This window comes from Haliaeetus leucocephalus, unplaced genomic scaffold (genome assembly GCF_000737465.1).
Source record: "Haliaeetus leucocephalus isolate CR32 unplaced genomic scaffold, Haliaeetus_leucocephalus-4.0 Scaffold932, whole genome shotgun sequence".
In the NCBI taxonomy this organism is placed as follows: Eukaryota; Metazoa; Chordata; class Aves; order Accipitriformes; family Accipitridae; genus Haliaeetus; species Haliaeetus leucocephalus.
The window spans coordinates 17681868-17694112 of NW_010973368.1; the positions used below are offsets into that span (position 1 = coordinate 17681868).

Here is a 12245-nt window from a genome sequence, read left to right on the forward strand (position 1 = left end):
GGCATAATGGATAATATTTCTAAATCTGAAAACAAAACCAAACCAGACTTCAGCTATGGTTTTCCCTTTGAAGTACCACCATGTATTACTTCTCAGTCTTTTGAAGGTGGCATCTTACATGCAGTCTAATGCACAAAACATGGGAGAAGTTGGTCATAATATACCTAGCATTATTCATCATACAAAAATCCAGTATTTACTATGAAACTCAAGGCTTCTTAAATCAAACTGCTAAGCTGTGGAAGGACTCCACTACAGACACTCTTACACTATTATCAAAAACGTATTGATGGCAGCACTTAGACTGTAGTGTCTGGATGCCAGGATGGCCTAACATCCAGCTTTAAAAACTGGTTACCAAGGAGAGAATGTTGGAGTCTGAAACAAGTTCTTCCTCTTCCTGATTTCATGGGGGGGTCTAAGGTGGCAATATTTTAGTGCTTGGCAGCATTCTGATATTGCTTTCTGCTGGTGGAAGATCCAAAAGAAATTAAAATCTGTCTTTGGTGGGCCACCAATATCATCCTGTGTTACATGAAATAACAGATATGAAAGAAGGACCACATTTTTTTCACAGATGACAAAGTAACAGTTTTAATTGTTGTGTAGAAGCCACTCTATGCCATTATGTCAGCAAGATACAAACCTAGAACTAAATGAAATTGAGAAAATAGACTCTCTTGCGTCAGATATTACTGGTTTCCATTTTAGAAATTCCTTCTTTTGAAGGAGGACATAAAACTGAGAAAAGAGATGGACTTTGGCAGCACCTTCTCTGGTCCCTGTCAACAGGGTATCTAAATGGATATACTCACACACCAGGCTTCCAGTTAATTCATCAGATCCCTTTAGTAGGGGATAATCTGATCAAACCGTGGAGACATTTTGTCATGTCTAGCCACACAAATATTCTTACATGGGGATACCTGACAAAAGTTTTTTTCTTAGATACCCTTTCAGTTAAAAACTGCAGGCAGAAATTAGAGCAGCAAGTCAGGCAGGCTAAACTGTATGGATGCTTTTTTCTTAAGCAAATCAACCACCATTCTGCATAGTTCATTTTCTCTCCTCAGAAGTCCTTTCCCATAGTATTCCACATTTGCTAATTTGAGAAGAGAGCAGGCAGATGGGAATAAAAAAAAATTAAAAATACATTTAGAAACAAGTAAGAGGAAAATTAAGGTAAAAGCAGTAGTAAACCAAAGGATGAAAATCCACTGCAGAAAATATTTCTACAAAAAAGCAGAAAAGCAAAGCCACAGGAGCATTTAAACACTCAAGACATTACCTAAGTAAAACCCTAAAGGACCAAATGATTGGCACTGCATGTGACTGTCAGCTCTTTGGCTTCCATGTTCCATTGACTTGATGCTAAATGACTGAGGATTAGAGACGCTGAAAACAGTGAGTTTCTGTATTCAAATGCAAGGGATTATAGATATTGGCTACTAACATACTCTTCTCTGTATTTTATAACTCCAGATTAAATATAATTCACATAAAACCCAAGAAAGAAGTTCCTGTTGTTAAAAACTAAATACAGTATTCAGATATAATATTCTCTTTGATGTATGTTCTAAGCAAGCTAATTATTTTCTCTTAAATTTTTTCTACTAAAATATGAAATTAAGGAAACTAGAATTTCAAATGTATTTTTTTATACAAGACAATACATGGCAAACTAGAATCAGTGAGCACAACCCGGCTTCAGCCTACTCTGTTACAGCATCAGTTCCTAAAGCTAGAGTTCTCCAAAGCTAAGAAAGAAAAACCAGGATCTGGTAATACCAATGGAAGTGGAGACAAAAATATACTGAATTATAATCCAGAATATAAAAAAGTCAAACTTGATATACAAGGAAGCAGCAAAAGAAGGAGAACTTTGTTCTTTACAATTCAGTTATAAGAGAAGTATCATATTATTTATTCTTCTACACATTTCAGCACCCCTTGTAAATTCTTATACTTCTGCATAGCTTAATGAACATTTAATATGGATAACGTACTTCACTATCAAAACAAAACATGGGTATTTAACTTGTATTTTCTTTAAGAGCAAATTGGTAACCATACCCTGAATATACAAGGGATGTCCTTACGAGTTGCATGTATTACATCTGATGCTAGGACAGAGCTCACGCAAAAATCTTCATCTCTAGTAAGAAAGAGAGCAAGAGAATCACATACATGCACACACTAACATTATTCAGCAAAATCTAATTGATATCGCAACTGTTTCAATAGCCTGCAATCTCCTAACACCGCACAGAGGTCACAACTGCCATCACTGCTTTATTATGCTCTAACCATCCTTGACCCAAACAACTCACAAGCTTTAGTTATGTTTCTACAGCATTCAGTACATGAAGTTAAGTGGGGTGGCTTTGTGTAGTTTTGGTTTACCGACCACACCTACTCTACAATTAGCAGCAAGAATATTGCTCTTCCAGCCCAGCAGACACATTAGAAATGAATAATTCATACCTCAATGTGTAGCAAGAGAGGGGCCTTTGGAAAAAAAGAAAAATCACATAAAAAGCTCTTGGCAACATAATTATAGTTTGTGGGATTCAAATACGGGTTTTCAAAACAGCTAGATTTTATTCTCTATTACAGTAAAATAAACAGACATCAGAACTTCTGCATTTCAGTGCTCCACTCCAGCGGGCTTGTCTACACAAGACTTTTTAAACTGAATTTGACCAAGTTGATCACCATAATTGCCAATTTTAGTGTAAAGATGACACTAATGCCTGAAACTTGCCCATGCTAGAATTCATAGCTGTGGTGGTTAACGTCTATTAAAACATCTAAGAATCCTCGGAAGACAGACTCGAAGAGGCAGCTACAATAAGCAGATAAAGCATGGGACAGTTGGTATAATATCTGGCTGAGATGCTTCAAGCAATGTACTGATGTGAATGCTGTTATTTGCAATACTTCCACGCTTCTGCTCCTGCTGCCAAAATGTCAGAGAGAGCTGACACTGATGGTTCTCAGAGAATAAATATGAGAACAGAACAGCAGTACTTGATGCAACCCCATGGTACTACTGCCTGGAAAAAATATATATCAAGGTGCTTGTGAATGCAAACTTTATATTCAACAGAGATAAAAAGTGCTGTAACATGAAAAGGTATTACACCTTCTTGATAATTCCATAAACTGAAATTAAAAAACTTCTTGGTTACTCTGATCAGTGTAAGTCTCAGAACTTTTGTAGACAGCGTTCAGTGGTTCAAATGTCTCACCATGAAAAAACTCCTGTGAGAAGGCAGGGTCAGAGCCACTGGCATTGCAAATTACTTGGTGCTTTTCTGAAGACTACTTCAGTTTTTCTAATGTTCCTGAAATGACCGGCTATGGGATGATCTGTGACTCAATGTTAAGGCCAGAGTGCAGGGGAAAAACAATCTACCAAATTCTATTTGTTTTCCATGTGTGCATATGGAATTCTAGGAAGAAGCATGCTAATACTGTAAATATTAGTGATTGTAATATAAGTGACTTCTTGTTGAGCCAACTTGTTCAGCCTAAACTTAGCTGCAGTCTATATACAAAAGACAGGTCTTCTCAGACCAGAGCTCTCATGATCTTCAAGTTTCCTGTGTACTATAAATATATATTCCTGTTAGGAAAAAAATACAGAGGATATCTACTCTGTCATAATAATACAAACCTGAGATCCAAGACTTGACTTGCAACAACTCCAGGCTGGGTGGATTTTCCTTCAGGCACATCATATAAGAACAGTTTACAGTCACAGACAACTGCATAAGCCCTCTGCCACCCTTTCTTAACTCCTGTAGGCTTTGGGACCTGTGTATAAATAACTGATTGCTTATTAAATGTAAGCACATGTAGTAGACACAAAAAGCAGGGACATTTAGAAAAGCTTATACTTAGATCAACAGAATTAGAACACGTTCTACTTGCCCTTCAAAATGGAGTGAAAAATGTCAAGTAATCAAGCAATCAGTTTTCCTCCCTTAAGTTCAACCATTCCCTGTTACAATTTAATAAGTATATTAGGCAGCATTAGGACAAACAATGGGGCTTGTATATTCCACAAATGCCAAAATGGTAAGAGTTTACCTTTTATATTATGCTTACATCAACACTGACAGAAATTCTTCCTTAAAGCATGCTTCCCCCGACTCCCCTGCTGCTTATGAACGTTGTAGCTACTAATCTACTAACCTTTAGCTCTTGTAGTAAAACCAACCGTTTCTCCCACATCTAAAGCAACGAAGGTTAAATAAGTTACATAAGATAGCACACAAAGCCTTACAGCTTTAGCACAATTCAGGAGATCTGTTTAAACATACTTGGAGGTTCCAAGCTGCATAGCTGTAAGTGAAGTTTAGTATTCTTCTCTTGTCCAAGAACAAAAGACTATTACCTTGACATAACCTTTGTAGGCGGTTCCTATTCCTCTTTGCACATCTACTCCAAGAGGCCTTTTGGCTTGCTCAGGGGGTATGGGGCAGACCTGAGGTGCGCTATCCTTGCAGGAAACATGGCATGCAAATGAACACACTAAGTACAAAAGAGAAAATTCACAGTGAAATGCTTGTATGAGTCAATCATAACAGGAGATTAACGCAGTCTGCCCTTACGCTCAGCAAATTAATTAATCACACTAAAATAGGCAGTCAAATATTGCGATAGCCCACTATGCTAAAGGAGTAGGACCTAGATATTGTACGAGACCCTCCAAAGTGCTTTTATTTTCTCTTTTAAGCCTATTACTTCCATAAAGGGCAGGAACTGAGTCCACGCTTCAAGGCAACTTTTGAAAGCACTGTCCAGAAGGAAAAGGAATTGGTCAGCCTCACTGGTGTTAAGCAGAAACTAACCCAGTCACAGAAGAGAAAAAGTATTAATAAAGGAGGAATAAAAAATATGGGGCAGTGATAGGGAACAAGACAAATATAGTAGGTGTTTAATTTGATCCAAGTATGCAAGAATACTGCAAAGACAAAATAACACTAAATTGACCAAAAAATTAGAAAGGGTTAAACTAATAAACACAGGCAATAGACTTGTAAAGCATAATAAAGTAGAAGCCAAGGGACAAGGACTGAAACGCTGTGTGGTGAAACGGGTATATCTATCTATCTCAGAGTTCAAATAAGGAGCAAACATCTATACTAATTGTTGCATTCTTTCTTACCATTTACACCACTTTGTGCTACACCAGCAAGGGACAGACATCTCTCTATACAGCACTTCACACAGAAGCACTACACAGAAAAAACTCATAATATATGCTACTTCACATGAGACAGACTACCAAGAACTGCAGAACGAACTGACCGTTATATCGAGGAATCTGACCCACAGTTTATGGACCAGATCTTTCCACAGAGATTTTGCCTGGTTTGTCCCAGCTACCCTGTTTCTACCAGTAGGCTTGGGAAGGCAGTGGGAGAGTGGCATGGCACTGTGACCTACCCTGTGCATCCTCCTAACCATATTCTCGGAAGTGAGCATCTGGCAGATACCTTTTGCACATATAGTCCTATTCTTACAAAGGATCAAAGGATTCCAGAAAACCTGGAAACAGTCTACTTCTGCTAGAGCCACAGACTGGGCTGCAAACCAACCCCTCACAATGCCCAAGGGAACAGCCAGGAGAGAGGGCAGCCCAGAGCAGGCTGCCTGGCTTGTTCTTTGAGCTACAGTTGCTCCCACAAGAACCGGGGTTACCAAAAAGTCGTGCGTGCAAAGTATTGTAGGTGCTCCCCAAGACCAGATAATAAATTCAGCTCTTTCAGGAGGCATCATAATTATTTGGGACCATGCATATCAAGGCACATGCATTGCAGAACAGGGGAAATCCAAAGGATATAGCCAGTTTTACAGGCCTCTGGAAATGCAGCTGTATTTTACCATAGTCTCCAGCATTAAAAAGAGGAGGAACTGGGAAAAGCAAGTCATTGGGAGTGGAACATGGCAAGTTTTGTTCTACTGGAGTCATCTCTGTTCTTATGTCAATGTGAATCCAGTTTTTTCTGTAGCTGTCAAGATCTGGAGAAGAGGCAAACTGGAAAACTAATGATGCAGAGCTTAATCAAAATACATGAGGGGAAAAAAAAAAAGACCTAAGTTGATAGCTACACTAAAGGAAAAAGACCGTTTCAAACTTGCAGAAAGAGATGCAAAAACAAGAGTTCAGAACTGCCAGCAATGGGAGACAAAAGGCAGCCCCAGGGCAAGTGCTGGCAGAACAATAGGTGTTCCTGGGGAAAAACTGCCACCAGAAGATCTGCCACGAAAAAAGCCCTGAAGGGCAGATGAGGCAATCTGAATATGATACTGAAGGTGTCACTGGAGAGAGTGTCACTAGCATGAACTAAGCTAGGCACAGAAATGCAATAAGGTTATATATACTGTAGTGTCTTCAACAGATTTGTGGACTATTTACTGAGTTCATGTGTCTAATCAAGATACAAATAAGTATTTTCAGATAAAAATACCCCCATATCCTCAAACATGAAATTCAATAGTGACACATGCATCAGAGAAAGCATTTTAAATAAAACTAATGGACAGCAAGATAGGCTACAGGCCCAAAAACATAGCAAATGGTCCTTCCAACATACAGGGTTTATGATCAGGATAGCATAAAACAGACTCAGATTCATGTTACCAGAGCATTCCCATAGTCTGCTGTACTATGGAAACAGAAAACAGTCCTGCCTTCTCCACCTCTCCCTCCCAACTCACACTGTAACAGCACTAATGGTAGCAGAATTAATTAATAATATGAAAGGGAACCATGAGGGCTTACATTAATTCTTTAACTTTAGAAGTCTGATGATGATGCAAAAGAAAGGAGAACCATTCACTGGCAGCCACCCCTCTCTTTCATGCCCGCCCCAAAGAAATGGTTGCCTTAAAACACATTAGTGTTTTGGGATGATTTTTTCAGGGTCTTGCTGAAAATATAAAAAGTTTAACTGACTCACCGTCACAGGCATAACCTTGTCGAACTAATCCCACCATAAGAGAGGTGCAATGACTACACTGAGTAGGGCTTGTGAATGACTTGATATTGAGCTGGTGAGCTTTAGGCTGAAAGATACATTCAGGATAAAAAATAACTTTTCACTTTCTGTACTTAGGTAATGCAAGCATCTCCCTTCACCACCCTCCAGTATATCAGAGTGTACACTACGAAACCTGGGCTTCTTTTAAGTAAGTGCAGCTTGAAAAAGGCGCTGCAAGACAATAGTAAGAGTTTTATTTCCAACTGCACACGACACTCAAACCCAAATCTACAACCAACTATTTTTTGTCATTCCTTCTGACAAATCAAAACCCATCAACTTGCATTTTTAAACATTTGATTAAAAACACAGACCTAAACAAACAAACACATGACAAACCCAAACAGGACAAGAACAAACATGGAGGGCTAATTTATAAATGGTATTTTTTCCTTTGTTCTTTAGAATAAGGTTAGCACAGTCCCCCTACCTTTGGTACAGCTAGAGAAATGGATTGAATGGTGGGGGAAGGAGCAGCAGGCATCCTCTGAAGCCGAATTGGTTCCTGAATCACAAAAAACTGTAATTGAGCAAAATGAGGCTTCAAGAATTTGCTTCAAGATTGGGGTGGCAAAACTTATTGTTTTCTGATTATTTTTTTTCTTTTTTGAAAATTATAAAAAATGTAATTGTCATAAACATCATCATTCTGATTTAATAGAAACAGATTGTGTTTTAAAGCACTCACAGGAAAGCCTGCACACTAACAAACAAGCAGCAATACAAAAAACATATGAAAATGAGGTACATCAACATACACAGAGCCAGCAAAAAGGTTTCATTTGCAACTGTCCTCAAAGCGGGTGCAATTAACACTGACACATTGCAAATAAGCAACATTCAATACTGCTTCTTGATAATGAATGCTGCAATATGTATTTATCATGAACAAGACAGAGAGACTTTCTAGTGAATTACTCTTCAGGGTAAAATAATGGCTCTCTTACTTCTTGTTGTTGTTCTGCAGTTACAACTGAAGTAGATGGTGAAACTTCTGACTTGGGACCCTGTGTCTCCTGCTCACTAATAGAACTGGTCTGCAAAAGTGACAGCAAACATCTTAGATTAGATACCACAGATCTGATGAAGTGTTCTCATGTCAACAAAATGGCAACAAAAAACAATGGTGATTTCTATATGCAGTACACATACATCTAACAACTTTCCACTCTGAAAGAAAAAAAAAAAAAAAATCTTTCCTCAAAACAAACCCTGCCACCTGACGGAAAAGCTGTAAAGCTGGAAGTACTGAAATGCAAAACCTCATAGTAGGTAGCATAAATGCTGTAACAGCTGCCTTCTCCCAGCAAGGCTGTGTCTAATCTCTTGCATGCAGGTATGGAATGATGTTTGTGAAGCTTGGTGATCATCCATAAAATAGCTTATTTCTCATGGTACTACACTAGGATTTTTCTAGCACACAGCATCCAGCAATTCTGCCACAAGAAAAATTAAGTAGTACTACACAACCCTTCAAAAAGTTGTTTAAAAATGGTTGGCCTCTGTCATTAAAAGAATCATGTCTACTTAATCACATTGTCTTTTACTTCACTAAAATTTAAGACTAGCATCCATTACAAGCCTTCTATTAATTTCACACTTAAATTAGCAACTACTAATTGCCAGCACAAGGGGGAAGTATGCTACAATTCCAGAGCTAAAGCAGCTGGGTGTGGAAGTAGGATACTGTATTACTGTACTCTGAGGACATCATGAAAATCATGATTAACAAACATCAGATTAGACTTCACATCAATGATGTAATTAGCACTAAAGGCAACAGTAATGAATCACTCACTTCCCAGCCAGCTTAGACAGGAAGATGGCTCAAGTTCAGTTAGCTCATTAAATATGTTCAGATACTTGGGGGTTTTTTTGTTATGAATTGATTGGTAGGGCTGGGCCATTTAAGATCAAATTGTACCATTATGTAAGATGAACTATTTAAAAATGCTAAGTGTGATTCAGCTTTAGCCATAGAGATAGTCAAAATATATAATAGTAAGCCTGTGAAGAGGTATTAAAAGAAAATTAAACTAGCTCTATTTAGTGGATTAAGTTACAGAGAAGCTAAGGAAGTAAAATATCTAGTTTTTGAAGGCCATTTTTACTATGACAGGTCACAATAAAGTAAAGAGACAAAACTACTAGCAAAAACTTACTTCTTCCCAAAAGGCTAGCAGAGAAGATGTAGACGAAGAAGAAACAGAATCCTTTGTTGTAACAGATATGAGGGATAAAAATGATCATTTATCACCCACAGGAAAACTCCAGCTAGAGTATTAGCAGCCTAGCTAAATAAAATGTTTTATATGGCCAAATGATATTTATTCAAATTAAATTAACCCAGAGCAGATGACATGGACTATCTTTATAAGTACACATGAAAAAAATTGTTAATGGAAATCATTAAGTACAGTATCAGCAATTTTAATGTAATTCATCAGAAAATGCCACCTGCATTTCCATAGCGACTACATATTTATTGCAAGATCTGTAGAACGGAATCTTGATTAGTTATGGGCTTGATATTCTACATGCTAAAGTATATCTGGTACTTTTTAAAGCATATTTTAAAATATCAAGGTTGGTAGATAAAAATTATTATTCAGATAGTAGCATATATCATGTTTCTCTCTCTTCCCTCCACCTCATCCATATGGCACATCTTACTGCTTCACCGAGAAAGGCAGCGTTGACATTTTTTGACTGGGAACAGCACATACACAAAGTGTATGCAAATATCACAGCATGTCCATAGGCTTTCTTTTTAGCCACAGTGACAATTGGGGGGGGGGGGGGGGGGTACACATTTCAGATATAAAAATCTAACCAGCCTGATGAGTTTAACCTGAGCCCCTTTAAATCAGCTCCATAAACATAACAGATTATTCTTTCCAGTTCAAGCTCTTGGTTTTATCCTAAACTGTCTGTATGTTTTGCAAAAAAACATCCCAGAAAAATCTTCATAGATCAAGAGTTCACGAAGTAAGGAAATGTGATTCAACGTTGCATTTAACAGTTGCTTCCTTGGGGAATGCACAAACCTTTTAAAGTGAAATGCCCACTTGGAGCTGTGATTTGTATGGTTAGTTTTCTAAGGATCAGAGGGTGTGTCATGATAAACTTGTTATACCAACATCTGTGCCTCCTCTGATTCTCTTCCCAGTTCCTTCTACTCTAACCACTCCATTCAGATCTGGAGCCAATAATTTTACGTATCTGCTTAAACACTCCTTGAACTGTGTGAACACTTTTCCTTGTATTAACCAGCATCTTTCAACTGCAAAGCATTTAATCCCTTATTTGTAACAGGGTGTGCCAGCCCTTCCAAAAAGACCCTGAATATATATTATTTAGCCAAACATTTGAGATTAACCTAAACAAAGAAGTTAGAACGGGTAATAATTAATGTGAACTTCTGGGAATATTTCCCAAAGGTGAGAGCTTCTCTACAAAATACCAAGCAATCTGACATCTACTGGGCATCCAATTCTGTGTCACACTAACTTCGTTAGTATGCCAGATCCAAACGTGCCACATAGTGCCCAAGTATTACTTTTACGTAATAAAAATATAATTCTGTTACCATATTTTTATAGTTACTTTATGTAATAACTCACTCTGAAAGTCAGATCACGTGCAAGAGGGGAGGTGTTGAAATATTCAAAAATGGAATCTTGAAAGTCTGGAAGTTTGAGACCTAAAACGCAAAGCAGAACAGGCTTATCTAAAAGGCAACATTGCAGGTGGTGTTAGAACTCTGTTAAAACACAGTAACTTTCATTACCTGAATCTGTTCTGTATTTTTCTTCCAGTTTTTTCTTCAAACCTTCCATCTCTTCCAACAGTTCCCTATTTTTCGCTTCTGATTCCTTTAATTTACTAAAGCAACGAAATATGATCAAAATGCAATCTGAAATATCTCAAAGGCAGCAATGCCAGTGCACAGGGTTGTTCATTTCTGGTCCTACATCTCAGATGTTTGGAAAATGCCTTTTTTTTGTTTTGTTTTTTTTGAGCAGTGGTGGTATTCTAAAAGATTTTTATTTTTTTTAAGCTGATTAATTTTATTTTTCCCCTGAATAGGCACCTCACTACTTGACTAGATAGTGAAAACTGTACCTGAGACTCCTGCTATCATTGCAGATATCTGCCAAACAAAATTATTCTAATAGTAGTTTGGCTTTTAATTCCCAATATGTCTACTCTCCAGTTTGTCTAAGAAAAGGTATTGAATTTGCTTTGAATTTGCTCTTATGTTTTTTTTTCCTCAGGTGCCCAAGATCTGTATCTTATTACCAAACTATTCACAGCAGTGAAATGTTTACTTGAAAAAATTTTTACAGTTCTCATTTGACTACGTAAGAAATGTGTAGTCTGTAGAATGGCATCTTTCTGGCAAAGTCAAATATCCCAGGCACAAGGGGACATTTTAAGAAAGTTGTTACTATTCTAATCAGCAGTTTAGAGCAGTACATTAAAACACAAACAGAGCCAAAGCCCTTATTACCTTTCAAAAGATATGTTTGCATCTTTAACTTTTCGTAGTTCTTCTTGAACTAGTTGTTTGGCACGAATTTCTGCATCAAGGGCAGATTGTAATTCCAGCCTAGCTGACATATCCAACTTCTGACTGCGTCGCACTTTCCAAAGTGGATCCTGTCGTAGTAAGTTACCAAATATTAATATCAACTGTCTAAAAATATTTCTGCTCTTGTTCAAAGACATGAATTAGCTTTAACAATGGTTCAGAGAATGCTCTTTTAATTAGTTATGGACAGCATACCTGTGGCATAGAAATCAGTCAACAGTCAGACTTTGTTACACAAAAATGAAGTAATGAGCAATTTTTATATTGGTTAAACCACTAACACGATATGCTTGAAACCAAAATGCTGGATCACTGAGCATGGAATTCAAACTAAGAGAACACATTGAAAATGCCTAGTGTTCATTGTCCAATCTAGAAAAGAATATAAAACTTGCACAGTGGCACAATAGACTTCCAATCATGAGATAAATGTAATATTTAATGTAAAACATACCAATCTAAAATATACCAAGAGTAACAAAACCACGAAAAAATGAAATAATTCAGGTCTTGAGATACCCAATATATCTAGAACGTTTGCCTAAACAACTCTTATGCTTGCTAAGTAGTATACACTATACTTCTTCATACGCCAT

At 37.5% G+C, this 12245-nt stretch overlaps 1 protein-coding gene across 4 annotated transcripts in view; it reads right to left on the minus strand.

Moving 5' to 3' along the window:
• Positions 1-12245, minus strand: part of CDC42BPB (CDC42 binding protein kinase beta (DMPK-like)) — a 100328-nt gene that overhangs the window by 15076 nt on the left and 73007 nt on the right. For 3 of the 4 annotated variants that reach the window (XM_010583981.1, XM_010583980.1, XM_010583979.1), the window contains exons 19-27: positions 11569-11717; positions 10846-10940; positions 10679-10758; positions 8003-8092; positions 7486-7575; positions 6975-7080; positions 4403-4539; positions 3680-3819; positions 2074-2155 (exon numbers count right to left, since the gene is read on the minus strand). In XM_010583981.1, coding sequence (XP_010582283.1) covers positions 2074-2155; positions 3680-3819; positions 4403-4539; positions 6975-7080; positions 7486-7575; positions 8003-8092; positions 10679-10758; positions 10846-10940; positions 11569-11717 — 969 coding nt within the window. The remainder of the gene's footprint in view (positions 1-2073; positions 2156-3679; positions 3820-4402; positions 4540-6974; positions 7081-7485; positions 7576-8002; positions 8093-10678; positions 10759-10845; positions 10941-11568; positions 11718-12245) is intronic. The other variant, XM_010583982.1, reaches the window with a different exon arrangement.